Here is a 20,390-nt window from a genome sequence, read left to right on the forward strand (position 1 = left end):
CATATCACAGTTAACATATGAAAATTGAGAAGAGAAAGAGTAGTATTTTTGAGAGCTATGTAAATTAGTAATCAAAGTTATTAAAAGCTACAAACAGAAGTCTTTAATCATAACCTATGTGTCTGTTTACAAATCTACAAATTTTGGCTGCTTTGGGCATGAAATTAGATGGTTAGTGATGATATATTTCTAGTTTTGTAAACTTAGATGACTTTCTTTTTTCTTTTTGTGGTGCTGGGGATCAAACTCAGGGCCTTGTGCATGCAAGACAAACACTCTACCCATTAAGCTATATCCCCAGCCCCTAGATAACTCTTCTATTTATCTAAGTTCCATTAAACTTTTTAAAGGGGAAATTTGTATTTTGGGAGATCAGATGGAAATTGGTTTTTTTTTTGTTTGTTTTTTGTTTTTTGTTTTTTTTTTTTAAGTAAAGCAATTAGGAAAAAGGGTAACCATGTGGGTTTTAGAAAACATTCTATAGTAGAGTTTGGTGATAGACTAGTTAGCAAAAAACCTGAGTAACTCTTGGATAAATTTAGACACATCCTTCTATTTTTGCCACTTGTTATAATACTAGCTTTTGAAATATTTTGTAAGATAAGCCTTTGTAAGCTTGAGCTTCTGACAAGGCAATGTGTTCCAACACCAGAGCACAAAAAGGGAAAACAGAAGGAATATTCCTAGACTCAGCAGGAAGTAATTTAAATCAATGGGCTAATTGGGTAAGTCAAACTGTCTTTAAGAAGAATTTGTTAATGGAGCAACAGGGGGTTAGATGGAAATAGAGAAAGAGAAATTTACCTGGGGGCAAATCTCTGCACCCTTTATTTTTCAAAGTGAACTATTGGTGGTTTTCTGTCTGTTAGGGGTGGGAGGATACTGAGATGTAGAAAATAGTTTAATTGTATGAATTCTCCTTGAGGAAAAGAAGGAGTTTAAAATCTCTAGTTAAAGATAGAAAAAGGTCAATCCTGAAGGGTCTTGTTATATCATAGTTAGAGTTTCAAATTTTGTGAAATATTAACCAACCATTGGAGAAATGATAATGGAATGCGTGTGGGGAGCTAACTGAATGCTAATTTAAGCTCATTTTAAAAAAGTATCCTATGTCACTTCTGTCAGATCAATAAAGATGGAAAGTTTTGGCTTATCTAAAATTCTGTCCTTTCTGGTAAACATGTCAGGCACATGTAAGTTTCACTGGAAAATCCCATTTGTTCACATTTAGTGGCTCTCTGATAACCCAATATGACATTACCCCATTTACCTTCCACAGAACACCATTTCTTTTCACTGCTCTTGTTGGTCTAATGAGCACTGAAGTATGTTCAATAGCTAAATCATTGAGTCTCCTAAAACTAGGCCCCATGGAAGTATACACTTGAATGGCAAAGCATTATCATAAAAAAACTTTTTAAGATGTGAGATCTAGTCCCAGATCTATCCCTAACAACCCTCTCCGGGTGTCTCAATTCCTTTGCCAGTTTATTTTATATAGATGAGTTAAGAACTGCATTCCCTTCTCAGATCTTGTGGGAGATATTAGGAGGAGAAAACAAAATAACATTTATATTGCATTGTGGAAAACAGACAGTTCTGCAAATGTATAGCCTTGTTTTCCTGACATCCTTAAATTGTATGACAAAAAGATTCCAGAACTAGTTGTGTGTCAGCATTTCAAATACAGCATGTGGGATGGCTCTTTGAATCTTCTGGAATCTGGGTGGACCTACTCCTTCCCTACTGTAACTGAAATACCCACACAATCAATTCATAGGTGGAAGATGTGCACAGTACTAAAATATACAAATGCTATGGACCAACAACCATGTCCTTCAGGAGAATGATAAGTAAAATGTGACATGGAAGTGTCCTGAGGTCCCAGCTAAGGTAAAAATGTACCTAGGCAGAGAGGAAGAGCCACCATGAGAGTTTGAAAGAACTGTGTGTACTGGTGAGATCACATACAACTTTGAAGTATTATCTCCTTCTTTGAGCCGTGAGTAATGGTAAAAGTATGGGCTCCAGAGTTAGCCCACCTGGTTTCCAATCTTATCTTTACACTTACCGCCTAAGTGCACATAGGCAAGTAAAACAGTATCTTTTGAGTCTCAGCTGCTTATCAGAAAAATAAGGCCAATATTAAGTAACCATGTCATAGACAGAAGGATGAAATAACATTATCTATGTATAAAGTTCTTGTACAACATTGGCCATAATAGTATACATTTATTTGATGTTCACCATTTTTATTTCTGATCGTGAGATCTTAAAATATAGACTGGCTCTCTGAAATTAATTCATCCAGAAAATGAATGCTAACAAAGAGTAAGAGGATACCCAAGCAGCCACTACAAAAAAGCAATACAACTACCCACTTTATCTCACCAGGTAACCTATATACACAGCATTCATATATTTTATCAGTTTAGCACGAAGCAGTCAGAAGCCAAAAAGAATCTGAACTGGTGAGAAAACCCAATATATCCAGACTCTCTAATCTCTCTCTTCAAACCCAACTTGAATTATGGAGCATGCAGAAAGAAATACTTTCCCGTCCTTAAATCACAGTGTCAATCCTTAACATTCCCCTAAACATCCTATTCAAATACAGCTCCCTTCAAATATGTATTTCTTATCTCCAGGATTTATAGATGTGGCTTTCGTTGCTGCATTTCACTTCTTAGAAAACTACATCATAAATAAGCAAATAAAAAGTACATGTCCCTGTATTTTTATTTTGGAAATTTGAGGCAAGCAAAAAAAAAAAAAAAGAAAAAAAATCCAAACGGATACAATTATTTCCTCATGTGTGAAATTAGCAATCGCTCAAAGGAAGTGAAGCTAGGGCCAGAGGACTGGCTCAGATTTTTTTATTATCACAATATGGTTAGATAGTATGTATTTAAAAAAAAAAGTAGATATTGTTTATTTCAGAAACTCAGAAAGCTCTTGCATTTTGTGAATCCCAAATCCCTGTTCAATATTGTTTGATAAGCAACATACACTATCTTAGATTTGCTGTACAGACTCGTGATAAAGCAGCAGTTCTAGCCACTTGAGAAACTTTAGAGCTCTGCACTGGCTCTTTTGCTTGTTAGGCTGTACCTTCAGGGCCAAAGAGATACACCTCAGCTGGAATATGGTGCACCAAATAAGGAGTGCAATGCCTGCAAGCTTTCTCAAAATCCGTTTTCACAGGATTTTGAGAAAGCTTTGAGAAAAACCAGACTCAACCAGAATTTTTGTTTCAGTTGTTTAAGAGCAAGATGTGATCATCATCAATTCATGAGAATGACTTGATTTGTGCCTCCCTTTCCCTAAGAAAACTATTTCTGTTTTGTAAATAGAAAAGAAAACCCCAAATACTTATTTTGTTTTTCTATTTCAGTAGGCATTACTAACTACTTACACGCTTTTGAAGATTAACAGACCCTTTTTTCTCTTTTCAACTATATAGTGGCTAGATGTTCCTAAAATCAGAATGGCCTTTCGTCCTTCCTTCCCTTTTTTCCTTCTTTCTTTTCTTCCTATCACCTCTTTTCCACTTTCTCCACCCTTCTCTTTTCTACTGGGGTGTCCTTGCAGAGACAGAGAGCCGCCTGTGGTTTGGGGAGCTCTGTTTAAAAGAAAACAGAATTCTTTTTTGTTGCTAGTGGGAACAGGAGATCATTTTTTTTTTTTTTCGCTTTCTTGCCAACGTTGAGCCTCTTAATTAAAAAAAAATAATAGTAATTTTCATGTGATGGCTCATTTATCACATGGGCGTTTGCATAGAAAAAGATCACTGGATGATGGAGAGGCCAGTAGAATTGCACTAGATTACTTTCAGTATGGAAGTGATTTTTCTTAGGGAGAGAGAGAGAGCTAATATTATTTATTTTTTGTCATTCCTGATAAAACAACAGCACCTTTTGCCATTGACAATGGACCTATCTAATCTTTTCTGTCTTGGGCTTCAAATGTAGACTGAGGTATCTTCCCTGAGGCTTTGGTCATTCCAATCATGCTCACCAGTAACTCCTTTAAAATACTTCCTCATTACTAACTTCCTATTTTACCTTCTATAGAGTCTTTGGATCCTTTATTTTTTTTCCAGTGTATGAATTATTTTAAAAATGAAATTTATTTATGGATCTATTTATTAACGAAAATTCCATCTTTACAGAGGTTTTCGCAAAATTATTTTGTATAGTTTTTTTTTTTTTCTTTTGGGTGGTGTTTTGCTGGGTGGTGTTTGCTGGGGATTGTACCTAGGGCCTCATGCATATTAGGCAAAAGCTTACCAGGGTGTCGATCCATCCATTCATCTATCCATCTCTCTTGATCAGTAACATGTTGTAAATAACCTTTTTTTTTGGTAATAATTATATAATTGCAATATGATTTCAAATGGCTGTATAGATTTATTGAAAGGATATACATTTAAAAGTATAGGTTGTTTTAAAATTTGCCTTTAAGGATCTACATTGTTTTAAAATTTTATCTTTATAAATTATGTGTTGATAACATTTCACTAATTTATGAACACTGAAATGAGCTAATGATCAGGCAGTAAAACTGAAGAGAACTCTTATTAATGTACATAAGGAAAACTTCCAGTTGCAATTTGAATTATAAAAATTCTGTCAGTGTTTTATTTCATCCCCTGAGAAATAGTTTAGACATGCATCTTTATAAAAATAATGTTTATAGATAATAACCATAAATGTCAGGAGGAGAGTAACTATTTTGATTTATTTTTGATGTCTTTGTTGATGTTGTTGTTTTGGGATTGGTTTTTGTTTGTTTGTTTTTGTTAACACTATGTAAAATAATTTGGAAAGAGCATAAAGTTGAAATTCACTGTCTAGTATAACCTGTCATTCCAGCCGGCTAGAGGAAGAAGGTCTTAGAGCATCTCTATACACCATGTGCCTTAGATTTCCTGAGAATACAATTCATCCATTCATTCAGCAAACATGTGTTAGTAACTTCCATGGACCAGGCATGGAACTAGATTTTGGAAAAATAGAGATGAATAACCCATGTTCTCTCTTTGAAGTTTTCATGGTCCACAAGGTGGGGTGGTGATTGCAGCTTGGGAAACTGTGGGCAACATCATTAAGAATGGGAAATTATGTTAGCTCAGGACCCAGGGTGCATCCTAATCTGAAAATTCTTATGACATTTTACTCAAGTCCTAAAATGATTTTTGGGTAGGCTAGAAGTCAACCTTTCATGTGAGAATTGTAATTAGAGAAAAACTAGAAGAAGAAGGCTGAGAGTGAAGACTAAGATCTAACTTCTCTACTTTTTACTCCTTCTTGAATGGGAGCCACCTTGGTGCCATCACCTAGAGAGGACACTGTTGCCAGGTGAAGCTAAAAAGTGAAATTCAGCAATTTGTGCACTGTGATGGCTGCAGGATTTGGTAGTACAAGACATTTTGGTTTGATCATCAGAGCCCTACACTGTACATCCATTCTTAGAGACATATGCAAAGAACAGAGAGAAATTCTGTTTAGAGGTTTTATCCAAGCTTCTAAAGTTTAATGTGCATAATATCACCTGGAGATTTTGTTGAAATGCAGATTTGCATTCATTAGGTCTGGGGTGGGGGCCGAGATTCGGCATTTCAGCATTTCTAAAACTCTTACAGGTAATGTCAACACTGCTGGTTTGTAGATCTCTCTTTGAGTAATGAGAACCTAAGATGTCTTTGTGCCCATGAAGGTTTGCCTTTTGTAACTTTGACTGTTTGTTTGCAGCTGTGGTGATGGTTCTAAATAGCATGAGTGTCAGCTGGAGTGCCCGGATCCAGATTTTCCTAACCTTTTGCAAGCTCACAGCAATTCTGATAATTATAGTCCCTGGAGTTATACAGCTAATTAAAGGTATGGACTGAAAAGTAAATGCTTTTTAAAATACGTATCTGCTTTTGATCTCTTCTAACACTAACTTTTGCTTGTACTAGCAGAATCCTTAATTAGTCTTTGCTCATGGAACTTAAACTCTAGACTGTCATCTAATTGATTTGAAAGGTTGCTACATTGGGGTGAGCTGGTATTTACTGTTGAATGGCAGCAAGAGGATTTGGGCCAAGCATTCAAACAGGGCATCAGTGAATTCTATTCATAAAAACTGGAGTGAAGATCCAAAGGGGGGGGGGGAATCTGCCAGTAACTTTAACTACAGATAAACGCATTCTTTCACTTTCACTTTAAAGTTGTTCAGTAGCAGGAATAAAGATTAAAGAGAAAGATTTTTGGAGAATAATGAAAAATATTTTATTTAATAATGAATATGAAAAATAATTTTATTATTTTTATTTTATTATTTTTTAGTTATTATTTTTTCTATCTTCAGAGTGATATCCTCAGAAGAGGAGTCAGATATGTGAATGATATTCCTAAAAAACAAATATTTATGGGATGATCAAAACAGTTGTAAAAATTTAACTTCTATGGTTACATTATTTTTCATGTAAAACTTGCTTTAGTACAGACACATCATATTTTCTGGATATTATTTAATAAGAACAGAAGTTGAGGAGGGGATGTCATTTGGAGTTTTAGTGGTTTGGGGAGAGAAGTCACATGCCATTGCTTGATTTCAGTGGAAATGGTTGGCAGGGAAAGAGGTTATTTAATTGGCCATGGGCAACATAGTAGAAAATAACGGGAGAGAGAGAATAAATTGTGAAGAGGTGACATATACCTTGGGCATGTTAAGTATTTAGTGTTTACACTGATATTGTTTTTCCAAGAAAGGGCATTCATAGAGAAGTTCCATGACGTTGCAGAAGAACCGCAGTAAGGCAAAGGGAAGTGCTAAATTCAGCCAAGTCATTGCTCTCTGTAGAGGCATCAAATAACAACAAATGTCGAAAGACTGGTCACTCTGCAGCTGGGAAAGGGAGCAGCTGCTGTCCACTGAATAAGCCTGGTGGGAGATCTTAGAGTCCTGCTGGCAAAATCCTTCCATCTTCTCCAGCAACCTCAATCAGCTCAGAACCACACACCACGCAGACGGAATCTTCTGAGGAGACCAGTTGAGCTTGCTCTGTTAATTTCACCTCGGCCTCCACAGAGCTGGCTTGCACATATTCTGTCTCGTTCCTTGGGAATAGTAGGCCAAATAGCCTGTTCTGTTCTCACTTTCTTCTTCTGTAATGAGTTCCTTCATGGCTTGGAAAGTACAGAAATCCCTGGTCACCAATCCTGGTTTAGTTCTGGTTGAGATTCCTAGGTCAGATGGTCTACTAGATGGGACTCATTTTTTTTTTTTCTTTTTCTCTTTGGTGAAATGTCAGGCATTGTAGGTAGCACTGTAGTCCTTAGTCAGTCTTGAACCCTTAATTATATACGTGTATGAAGTGGGGTTTGACTGACCAAATGTATTGCAGGTTCCTTGAGACCACGGGTCAAAATATAGCTCTTGGGGTGTTTCTGGCAATTACAATGGAGTGATATTTTCATTAATACTTATGGCATCAGTGCTTCATATGACCAGGACTCTTCCTAGTTCTTGAACAGAGAAGTCATCTGTGAATATTATCACAAAGCAAATTTGAATATCGTGGAGAGCATTCTTAGCAGATACATTTTCTCTATTACTATAAAATTATAAAAAATCGTGTTTTTCTTTGTTTCTAAACCAATCACATATTTTTTCACTCCTCTGAGGCTGCAGGGGGAGAACGACTTCCCTGACACATATTGCACATTCATTTTTACTCTAATCAGATCCTGAAAATAATTGAATGTTGTGGATTCACTTATGAGGACTTGTTGATCTTTCTTTTGAATATTGTGACTTTCATCTTCCCGAGACCTCTGTGATGCAGCCAGAATATTCCTGAAGTTTAGAAATAAAATGCCTCTCTTTTGTAGCACTCACAAAATGGCACTTTTGAAGGCCTGTGCCTGGGTGTCAGCCTCCGCAGAGGTTTCTTCTTTTCATCTGGTCCTGCGCTCTTGGGTGTTGCTGTCCCTTCAGGCCCGTCATGGTAGAAGTATGCTCAGCAGATGCTTTTGTCTGAATTCCAGTATTTGTATTTTCTTTCTGTAAGGACACAGAGATGTCTTAGTTAAACAGGCATTTCTGATTCACTCTATCATTTAAAAAAAAAATAAGTTATATTTGGAAACTGGTTACTTTGAGGGGGAAAATAGCTTAGCATACAACTCTGCATTCTCTGTTTCGAGTCCCCAAACTCACTCACGGTGTGTCATCATAAACATCCTGTCTGGCAGTGCAAGCAACAGCTGAGATTTGGTTTGAAAGAGAATGTCTTCTACATCAACCATCTTCCAACCTACTTTTGTTTGTTTATATAAGGATTTTTGACTTTGAAACAAAGTCATTTCCCATTTAGGTTATCTCATTTGCTATTTTTTTTTCTGCTAAAGTTTAAATATCAGCTCACTAAAATTAGTTTGAATTTATGATTTTTTTTTTTTTGTGTGTGTGTGGTGCTGAGGATTGAACCCAGGGCCTTGTGCATGCAAAGCAAAGCAGTCTACCCACTGAGCTATATCCCTAGCCCTGAATTTCTGATTTTTGAACTACATAAAAGATTAACAAGAAAAGGATCCTCTGCAATTTTCAAATTAGGAAAAAAAAAGTGATGAACAAAAATCTTCTTGTTAATGCAAAATTTGTTAAAACATAGTTTAGAATTCAGTGTTTCTAAATGAAAACTGTGATGTTGGGACCATGTTAATGAACTTTCTCTTTAAAGAAGCAACTGGTAGGCAGGTGTGGTAGTGCACACCTATACCAGTTACTCAAGAGGTAGAGGCAGGAGGATCATAAGCTGAGGCCAGCCTCAGTAACTTAGGGACAGTTTGTCTCAACATAAAAAGCTTAATTCAGTGGTAAAATGCCCCTGAGTTCAACTCCCAGTACCTCTAATTAATAATAATTACAATAGTAATAAACAATAAGGACCCTCGAGGATATGCTTTCAATTTTGTGGGTAGCATAATCTCTGTGGCAATTACTCAATTCTGCTGTCATAGAGTGAAATAAGCCACAGATGATACACTTAAATGAGTGGGCATGGATGTACACCAATAAAACTTTATTTTAAAAAGAGGCTTGTAGGTTGGTGTGGCAGATTTGTTCTGCAGAGTTTCCAACCCCTGTTCCAGAGGCTGGTGTCTAATGGTCTGCATGGGACAAACAGGAAGTTAAAGACATGGGACAGCAACTCTGGAGTGTCTCCCTGCCTCCTCAGTGGAGGCACACCCTTGGATATTTCTTTGCATTTCTTCCCAAACATTAGAATCCTAAAAACCAAACTAGCCCACTCCTAAAAGCTACAGTTCACAGAAAATCCTTCCGTCTTCTTTCATGGTCCAAGTATGAGCTCTCTTAAACAAGGGCTGGTTTCTAAGATGTCATCCTGGCTATGACATGATTAGAAGAGAAACATGAAATTGTGTGGGTGGTGATCAATGTACCTGTGGGACTTGTTCTTTAGCTTGGGTACAGTATTAACAGGTAAAGTTGGCAACAAGTGGAGAGTGAGTGACTAGGTCTCTTTTCCCAGGGACAATGCTTAGAAGAAATAAAAACCAATTCTTTGTAAAGCTCTAAAGTCTTTCTATTCTAATTGCAGGGCAAACCCAACACTTTCAAGATGCCTTTTCAGGAAGAGATGCCAGTATTATGGGGTTGCCCCTGGCTTTTTATTACGGAATGTATGCCTATGCTGGCTGGTAGGTTGATCTCTCTGGATTTGAATGGTTTGTATGGCCCATTGATTCCTTCAGGTTCTTAGATTAAATGTCGAGCAGGGTGCCTGGCGAATGAGGGTGGCGGTGCTCCAGTGTTATATGGTACTTGAAATGAGAAGTCTGGCCGGTCCCCTGCACGAGGCCGGCTACCCTGCACATGGCTTAATGCAAAGCTGGTGTTGGAGGAGTGGAAAAGTGTGATGCTTCCCTTCAATGAGCTTGAGGACCATGGTCAACACACCTAGGACAGAAGACAGGTTAAGAGAAAGGCATGTCAAGTGACTTAACCAAAGTTGAAGATGACATGGGAGTGCTCAGAAATGAAGACCCCCAAACTCAGGGAAAACTGTCTATTGGTACCTGAGGTAATGGTAATAGATGGAGAGTGGAACCCAGGGAGCCCTTCCTGTCCATCCAGGTTCTTCGTGGAGTCTCCAAATAGCATCCCCTGCCCCTGCCCTCCCCAAGGGTTCAGAGAAGGAGCCCTTTGGAACAAGAGTCTTGTGTGATCTACTATGAGACAAAGTTGATCAGGGCATTTCTTTATGTCCAGCTCCTAAACAGAAAGGCAGAAGTTAGAGTAATTTTCTAGATCCTCTGGCTTGTCTGGGGGGAGGAGAGGAGCCTGGGATCCCCCTTGGAGAAAAGAATTGTCATTTTTATGGCTGGCCTTGGAAGGAAAGGAAACCCAAGAAAGAAGGGTGGGAAGAGGTCAGAGAGATCTTACTTCTGTGGCTGTTTGTTTCCTTCAGTTGAGAGCACTCAGCCTGCCAAGGCTCAGAGTTTCGGGTATTGTTTTCTAAGCCCCAACACCATCAAGGTCACTGCCAGATTTAGCCCAGTGTCACAAGAAACAAACAAATACTGGGTCTTAAGAGCCAGCATAAATCACTTATAATTATGTATCCGTGGGGACAGAACGGTGCCATTAGGTACTAAAGATTAGAACTTGGCTTGTCAAAAGGTCTTTCAGCTGAAGCTCCAAGGATATTTACAAATAGTGATTAATGAACTTTTTTCTACTTTCTCCTGAGAAAGAAAAAAAATTCTGATACAGAAATAAATGAGGCATTCCCAGGAGGTTACAAAATGGTTTCCTAAAGGCAGGAAGGGAGAAACCAAGACAATAAAATCATCTGTACCAGAACATGTGTAACATTTTAGTGGACCCTAGAAATTCATCAGAATGTCCCCAACATCTGAAAATAAAAGTATGCTACAAAGATGATTAAAGTCATGTTGCCGCAGATAGCAGATATGATTCCTTTGATTGGGGCATTGGATAACAATACTCATGAATCAGTATGGAACTTTCCCTAACTAAATTTTATTTATCTAGTAAGCTTTAATTGAAATGGCAGTTTTAAGAAAGCCCTGTAGGCACCCCCCACCAAAAAAAAAAAAAAACACAAAACAAACATTTAAACATCCAAAACAGTGTGGTAAGATTAACTTTCATTGTTTTGGAGTAGATCATGGCACCATTTTGTTTACTTATTTATAACACTAAGAGACAACTTTAGCTATAAGAATGTTCTAGGACCTACAAAATAATACCAGGAAACTTCACTAGCTCAAAAATTAAGTAAACACATTTCAAACACAAATATAACTTCCTTTTGTTTCTTTAAGCTTTTAGGCTCCTAACTTGCATCAAATGCAGGGAAATATAAAGGTATTTCAAAATAAATGTACCTACTAATCTCACTGAATTATGAAAACATGGCATTAGAGGAAAAGGAAGAGCGTATAGCGACTTAAGACTTGAGCATGGCTTTGAAGCAAAATATGATTGAAGGTTGTTTGAAGATTGTAGCTCGGAGACCAGTGTGAAAATATTTGTATATTCCCAGAATATTTTTACAGTCATTGTGTGTAAGCATTAATCACTCAGTGTTTTTGAAGTCCTTTTACATTTGTCCAAAGCACAATGTGGTGCTAGGCAGAGAAAAGAACCGAGTGTGATCACAGGGTTAGAGGCTGAATCGACTCTCCCCTGTCTATTCAGCCTCAGTGAGAGCTAGTGGCCTGGGGCAGCCGCCACGCTACTCTGAGGGTCTCTGGAAGCCTCAGCGTGGAGTGGGGAGCTGGCAAAAGCTTTCAGCCTCAGCCAGGCGCCGGGAGCCTGGTGGTACTCTGTCAGGAATGTGGAATGTGGAGATCATCACCAGAGAGATTTGATTAATTCTGTTGAATGGAGGTCTCTTGCCTGTGAGTCCCCTGCATCTGTTCCCACGGAATCTTAAAAGACTTCTCTCCTCACTCCTCCACCACCCGGCTCAATATTCTGGTCACCTGCTTTATGTGGTGCCAGGTCCCTCCACTTCTGAGGCTTTTGGGGGCCAACAGATTTGTCCATGTATAAAGAGTCTTTTCATTTCTAATTATCTGATTAATATTGAATTTTGTTGATGCCAAACCCCAAATATGACTCTGTTTACAGGATGGAAGTGTTTTCTGAAAAGCTTTATACTCTCATCAGAGAATCCTTTTGTCTACTCCCTATTTGAAAGAGGAAGAAGCTCCCGATTTTCCTCATATTCTTGAGGGTTCAATCACAGTGTTGGAAAATAAGTCCAGGATTTCAATGTAGGAGACAGAGTGACCGTGCTTCTGTAATGGGTGGCTACACCATCTGAACCCTGCTTTCGGGAGAGGGTAGAAGTGCTCTGATGGCTGATGTACAGCTATCAGTCTGAGAAAAAAAGGATGCTGTGTTTAGGAAAATAGTCTATTGGTTTGGAATTCTAGAAGAAAAGTAACTATCAGATGCAAGTGGAGAAGACAGAGGCTAAAAAAATTCCCAAATAGAGAGGCATTGATTCACTTTCTAAATGTGAGTCCTACCATATGACAGCTCCATCTTTCCTGATGTGGCTCGACATGCGAGTCTTAAACGACTCAGACATAGAATCGTAAATAGGGGACCATAAATGAGCCACTTCCTATATTGCTGCTGGGACAATGTTTAACTAAAAAAAAAAAAAAAAAAAAAGGAGGCATTGCAGATGAGGCAGACAGAAGCAAAGCATCTATTGTCACCAAGGTTAGTGGCCAGCTTCTTAGCCTGTCCGGAAAAGCAGCAAGACCACTGTTGTCCTGGGGACCTTGCTCGGCTCTGAGCAGTTGAATAGGAAAAAGACGCCTCGGAACCTTGGAGAACCTGAATAGAATCACCTTTGGGCTCTGAGGAGCACAGAACCTTTCCAGAATGATGAAAACTTCTTCACAGAAACATGATTAGGGGAAAAGAAATCATTAACCCAGCGAGGTCACAGAGTTGGGTCAGAACAACTTTAATACGGTTGCCAATATCTGCATTCAGAGAAACACATCTGCCAGTCCCCCTGTGGCTCTGGGGAACCAAACCAATTTCAATCCCATATCTTGATCCAAAGTTAAATATTGCTTGGTGGGATTTTTTTTTTTTTTCCTAAACCGTGAGCCAGAAAGTAGTTTTTCAGTTGTCTTTTTTTCCTCCCTTTTAAAGCTTATCCTCAATGGACTTAGACTTTCTAAAGCACCTGCTGGGATTATTTTGTACCATTGTGTCAAATCTAATCTACAGAATAAGCTTCTTTTAAAAATAATTCACATGGTTGGGTATTGGAATGTGCTGCTGGCATTACAGAGCCTTTTATGCACAATCATGGAAAAGCTGAACAATAGATTCTGTGAGCATCTCTGGGGGCTTTGAGGAGATGGAATGCCCAAGAATTCTGTGGACTCAGGGCTGGAGATCACAGAGCATAAAGGCCAATTTCCCACAGGATGTGATGTTTGGACTAAAATAAGAAGCGTTCTCCTTCTTTTCCTCCACTCCCTGCCCCAGATCTTTCCTCCTTTCCCTTCTCCTGCCCTCTCCTCCTCTCTGCTGTTCTCTGGAATCATGGAAAACATTTGAAGTTAAATTCTTTCTTCATAACTGTTTCCCCTTCTTGCTTTAATATTGTTGGAAAAGACTCGTCTCTAAAGCAACCTTTAAGAAGAAACTGGCCATCTTTGACATAAGAAATCTAGAAACAGTTCTTCATGTGTGATTTTTTTTTCATTTTCTTCCTGTACTTCCTATTGCCTGAGGCTTATAACAAGCACATCAAATCTCTCTCAGAGAACATATTCCAGATATATGCACTGACTGTTGCTCGCTTTCCTAGTATAATGACAACCTCTATTTTTAGAAATTTAACTTTCTAGTCATTAAAAAAATGTCTTGGCTACTGACCTTTTATATCGCCTTTATCGCTACTCTTCTCTCAGTGTTTCAAACAGAACTACTTAAAGCCTAGTCCTTCCAATTGCTGGCAGCTTCACCTTGAACGTCAACTCCTACTTGAGAATTTAGATAAGGTTTCCATGAAGATGGAGCAAGACAGGTTTCCTCTTCTTTCTTTTAGGCTGTGAGGTAAGCACATTAGCTGATGGGCTAATATTCCAGCCATCAATTTTAGAATGTAGAGAATTTGTACATCAAGAGCTGTGCTCCTGGGTACCCATGTAAAAAGTTATTTTTAACCTGCTGCAAAATAAGATATCAGGAGTAGGTTGAAAACATGATTTCCTAGTTAAATGAAGAGATAGCGAGTTCTTTGTTTGTTTAGTTCTTTTTCTTTTCTTAATGGTCCCTTAGTTTTCCCATTTCCATGGTCTAGTCGTCTACCATGCTTACTTCATGATGGAATCGGCCTCAGCCTTACATTGTGAAAACCAAATAAAGAACTATGAGGGCTTTAAAGGCTGGCTAGCAGTCAGTTCAGATTACAAAACAAACTCCAGGATTCGAATGCTAGACAATCCCATATGGGATTGAGGGAGTCATAGAGTGAAGGAAATTTCCCCAGGGCCCTGACATTTGGGTAATACTTGCAATCCTGTGGAGCTTGAAAGGAACCTACTGTATGCCCAGAATATTTCTTCTCATGGAAAAAGACCCAGAAAGTGTTGTGGATTTAAAAATGTACAAAATCTCCTGCTCTTTAGTTGGTGATTTATGGTGCAAAGACTATGGATGTGCCTGAAATTAACAGGCCTATGTGAAAAAAAATGAGAACAGTCCTGCGACGTGAGGTTATTTGGGACATATTAACCTGAAAGGAAGATGTGTGAATTGAGGATTTATCACATTTTTATTTTTTAATTACAAATCGACAATTAGAGTTGTATATATTTATGGGCTATAAAGTGATGTTATTATTTATGAATACTATGTGGAATAATTAAATGGAGCATATTGACATATTCATCACCTCAAATATTATTTTTGTGGTAGAACATTTGAAATTTACCGGCCCCCTCCCCCCCCCCCCGAAGTTTTGAAATGTATATTATTCTACCATTTGTGGTTCCAACTTGTACACTGTGTTTCTGTCTAGGAAGTCAATAACAGTTCCCTAAATCTAGAAATGCTACTGTCTTATAGCAATGTAAGTTTTGATATATGTCTCCCCTTCTGAATTTGGAGGGGGCAAAGGCCGTCTTATAAGTTCTCTTCCCATTTCCTCTGCCGCACAAGAACTGCAGAATACTAGACTGTTGCTCTTGTCATTGGGCATAACCACCCTGACACATTTCTGTACTCAGCCGGGAAGACCTCACGCCTCCTCACCAGGGCTACCACCCAGGGGTGTTAACCACTGAGCCACACCCCCAACCCTTTTTATTTTTAATTTTGAGACAGAGTCTTGCTAAGATGCTTAGGGCCTTGCTAAATTGATGAGGCTGGTTTTGCACTTGGGATCCTCCTGCCTCACCTCTGGAGTCACTGGGATTACAGGTGTGCACCGTTGCACCCAGCCTAAATGTTAAGAGTTCTTGAAGCTCAGGTTGGGGGATGCGTCCTCTAAAAATCTCCCTTTGACCTCCCAGGCTGGGCTTAACTCCACCCCTGGCTCCCATGTGCTTGCACTGCAGAGAAACTACGGAATTTTCCACTCTCAGATCCCTACTGTTAAAGTTAGATGCACTTCACGTGTGGCTTATAGAAAAAATAATCTATGGGTTTTTGTTGCTAGATATTTTCATCATACTATAAGTATTTTTAATGAAGTTTTCATAATCTGTGTTCAATTTTAAATATTTAAAATGTGAAACTTTGGATTACAGTGGTAAAATATATTAATAGTTGCTAATTTGTATGCTTTTAGGTTTTACCTCAATTTTGTTACTGAAGAAGTAGACAACCCTGAAAAGTAAGTAGCCATATTTACTCTGAAATTTTTATGAGGAATAAAATGTAAGATTACCTAGTTGAAAAAGCAGAGCCAAAGAGAGAGTTTAGTGGGGGCCAGTTACCACGATCATCTTCACCACCAATGTCATTGACATTATCTTAGGCACATACAATTTATTTGATTTTATCATAAATTATGTGTAAATAACTTAATTATAAATTATATATCCAATACTATTTCCTTATAACCTAAAAAAGAATAGAGTTGTATCTTAGTAACCTGTCTTACATAAACACATACAATGAACTTGATATTAACTCTCAGACGCAAGTGTAGCTTGAGCTCAAAAAGTTCTTATTTCTAGTAATACATGTTCTTTTTTTCATAACTATTTGATTAAATAAAATAATGTAATTAATGGAAAAGAGTTATAAAAGCATGAAAATACATGTAGCATATCATAGGAACTTGTGAATTTGGAGACCTGAATCATTATTTTACCTTTTCTTTCTAAATAACAATGTGATGATTGGATGATTGAATGGTGATTTACATAATGTTTCTAACACAGGATAAGAAGTATGAATTAATATTATGCTTTGTGCATAAACATTTGACTTTGTACAGAAAAACAACATGCAAATTTATGGAGAAAAGAGGGAAAAATAATAAGCAGCATGCAAAATATAAACTCTAAAGTTATTTAATTTCATCTTACTTTTATTCAATACCTGCTGTGCTCCAACCATGTTGAGGCATCTTCCATGATAAATGAGGTTTGTCTCTGAAGATTTTATTTTCTATTTAATGAATCAAAGCTGTAAACAAGTAAAGGTAGCAGTGTGGTTGATACCATAGTAGGGTACTTCTTCGGTGTGGCAGAGAAGAAAGGAGCAAGTACTTGACCCTATCTGGAGGGATGCTGCTAATGCAGAGTCTTGAATGAATTAGTAAGAGTTTCCCATGTAACTAATGAGAAAGAGAAGGGGGTAGAGGTTGCTTGACTTCTAGGAAAAGGAGCAAGTACAAAGGCAGGTCCGCATGAAATAACCTGGACATCAGAGAAGATGCCTAAGGGTCAATGCAGATAAGATGGACCAAGGAATTCTGGCACCTGGTGTATTGGGAGGTAGTAAACTGTTGGGAGATGGCTGTCAGGAGGTAGATCTGGCCAGGTGAAGGATGTCAGACACAGCCAGCAATGAATGCTAACAGGATGCTTCAATATGATTGGCTCAACTGTTGTGCAAACCAATATGTAATATAATTGTGGAGAAAGCTACTTTATTCAGACATGTGACCAACTTATTATAGTATTGTCATATTTATAACTGGAATTGAAGGCAGAGAACACACTATTTACCAGGAACCCGTTTTAACATTACCTGGAAATGATAAACTAACTTATGACAATAAAATCTAATGTTTACAGAAAAAAATAGGTGAAGTACTTGAGAATTATTAGTATATAAGTGGAGACACAGAGAAAAGACTGCTCTTAACTAGATTTTACATAAAATATTTATTAGATTTCCCGTATGTGAAAGAAATAACTGTATTAGGACTGTGACTTTTGAATCTGAAAACATTTTAAAGAGACGCACTTCTAAAATCTAATGTAAGGGAATATTTATTATGGAAAAACATGGCAAATTGTAGGTTTATAGACCTACAACATAACATTTATTACAATAGTACTTCAGAGATGTAGTTCAAATTCTTTTTTAGTGTTACTTTAATTTTATTTGCCATGTATACATTACTAATGTGTACATCAAGTATATTTTTAAACTCTCTCTGCCATTATTATTATCTGAATTTTGGATATATTCTATCAGAGTGCCTTGCCAGTCAAGAATTCTCTTTAATTCTTTTCTTCCTTAATTTAATTTCATTTCTTAGTTTCTCACACTGATAATGTCCATGATTCAATGTATACAAATACTAAGGAATAGTGATAGTGATGTGATTCAGTGTTTTGTTTTGTTTTTCTGTTGCAAAGAAATTTTCTTATCTCAAAAAACAGAACAACAGCACGTACCTCTCTGGTTGTGTTGGTAAGTCAATATGTATCAAGTACTTAGATTATCGATTGTCACTTTTTCTCTACATTATTCTTTTTACTACTGTTACTGATATATTCTTATTTTAGAGAAAGGTAAACTGTTATTCAGATAATAGTATTATCTAAGTTTCAGTATTCTAAGAAAACATTTTTCTTTAGTGGTTTTGAAAGAAATATGAAAAATTATTGCATATCATATTGAAACCTATACACTACATTTTCAGTACTGAAGTTGACTATGCGTTTCCTGATCTCTCTGACTCTTGGGTACAGATTTCATTAGCATTTTTATATTTAGAGAAAACAAGCCTACCTTTTAAAAGGAAAAACATGAGCTATATGAGTTTTATAAAAATGTAAACCTAACAGTAAAAGCAGAGTTTATTACTTGTGATTATATTAGATGAGATATTATCAACTTCTGGAAATTTTCATTTTTACAAACTTCATGAAATTTATCTAGAACCCTTTAAATTTATATACTTTCTTAAGGTCTTAAGCTAAGGGACTTTGGGGGGAGAGGGAAGAATCTCAGTTTTGAGGTCAATGTAATGAGCAACAGAGAAACAGCTTGAAGAGAGAAGCCTTTGACTTTTCATTCTTTCACATTTGAAAACCCAAATAGTTAGTTCCTACATGAAATATTTTGTGTAAAACTTAGCTGACACATTTATTTTCTCAAAATTAAAATATAGGAAATGCACAGAATCTCCTTAGTATACAGTCAAGGTTGATGTTGTGTTATGTATTTATCAACCAAACTAACTCAGGGTTTGAGCATTTGCATTAGTCTTAATTTTGAAAATGACATCTCCTGACAATGTTAATGATCAGTTTAGGTCTTTAAAAACTGAATTTTATTTTTAAAACACAGAAAATACTTGGGGAGACATTTAGGGTAGACTGTTAAGAACAGATGGTACAATCATGTGGAGCTAGTCCAGATGCGTAATTTGTATTATTTTGTAGGTAGATATGGCTCCAAAATACCTTTAGTAACGAGGGAGAATAATTACAATCCCATCTCCTTTGTGACGTGCCAAGATAAATGTGTTTCCCCATCAGTCACGAGCCTGCATTTCCAGGTGTGCTGCGACTTGCAACTTTCTGGCAGCTGGTGTAATGAATCATCAGCCAACGATACAACACCTTTCACTATCCTCCTCCATGGAGGCCATAAAATCTCCCCCAAATCGTGACCTAATGGAAAAGGTGGTAATTAATTTAGGTTGGTGAAAATAGCAATGTGATTTAAAATACATAGAATGCAGAGTCAAGTTTCATAATCTTGATCGACTACCCTGTACATGTAATTTCATTTTGAGAAATCTTTCAAATTACCTAACATTACTCTATAAAACAATTTCCGAGTTGCTGTTAAAAACTTGCCCTCAGTGTTGTAACAAGAGAGAGAGAGGAACTTGGATAAGAATCTCTGTTCATGTGATTACATTTATAACATTGAGACGTTTTCCCAGGCCTTAAAATATTTTTTTTTCTCCAAAAGTAGCTTTGGATTTATGGAAATAGCAATCTTTCAAGTATAATTATCGCCATTGAACTTTTATAATAACATAAGGATATTACCTTTAATAATTATCTATAGCATGGTGACTGTCTCCACATTTGAATGTATTAGAATAAGATTAGTATTTTGAAGGATATGAATGTCTAAAGTTTATAACGTGAAGGTCATAGAATCCCAAGGAATATCTAAATTTAAAAAATGCCATTGTTTCTCCAAATGGCTTGTATAGTAATAATGACTGAATATATACTTTAAAAAATTAACAGTGTTTTTGCAAATATATTGAGTTTTGCCTTATGACATTTTCTTTGAATATACAACCCATTATTTGAAAAGTTATACAGTGCAAAGAACATATAATTAAGATGTATGTTTATAGTCCCGTTCTTAGATTGATAAATCATGTCTTGTGTTGATGAAAGCTAAGAAATGAATTGCTTTGCTTTGACCTTGGGGGTCTGAGATTAGTCAGTCTGTCTATTAGACTTGTTCCCCGTGTTCTTCTCACTTCATTTATTCCTTCTGTTCTGAAGACTTGGAAATAGTAGACTTAGAGGAAGTCAGTAAAGCTTGATATCATCAGTCATTTTTGAAGAGCAGGCTATCAACATGCTCTGAATAATCAACTTTAATAGAAGGTTTAAATAATCAGAGTGTCATGTTTAATTAATACTTTGCCTGCTTCCAATTTATATTAATTGATGCCTCAAAGTCATCACACCTTGTACCAGTGATAACTTAGAAAAAGAGAAACTTGGTTGGGAAAAACACTTAGGAGACCTTTAAGGCAGTGTGAGAGGTCAGATTGAACCAAGTGGTCCCAAAACAATCTTCTAGTTTGCATTCATTTCAGACGTCCCAGTCTTAAGAGTTTTAGTGTATTTGTTTTCATTCCTTAT

General features: G+C 37.1%; 1 protein-coding gene across 1 annotated transcript in view; it reads left to right on the forward strand.

Annotated features, from left to right (window-relative positions):
- Nucleotides 1–20,390, forward strand: part of Slc7a11 (solute carrier family 7 member 11) — a 71,596-nt gene that overhangs the window by 10,943 nt on the left and 40,263 nt on the right. Inside the window, exons 4-6 of the mRNA XM_005327579.4 lie at nucleotides 5,754–5,879; nucleotides 9,611–9,710; nucleotides 15,872–15,916. Of these exons, the coding sequence (XP_005327636.2) occupies nucleotides 5,754–5,879; nucleotides 9,611–9,710; nucleotides 15,872–15,916 (271 nt within the window). The remainder of the gene's footprint in view (nucleotides 1–5,753; nucleotides 5,880–9,610; nucleotides 9,711–15,871; nucleotides 15,917–20,390) is intronic.

The sequence above is a fragment of the Ictidomys tridecemlineatus genome, chromosome 9, assembly GCF_052094955.1.
Source record: "Ictidomys tridecemlineatus isolate mIctTri1 chromosome 9, mIctTri1.hap1, whole genome shotgun sequence".
Lineage (NCBI taxonomy): Eukaryota > Metazoa > Chordata > Mammalia > Rodentia > Sciuridae > Ictidomys > Ictidomys tridecemlineatus.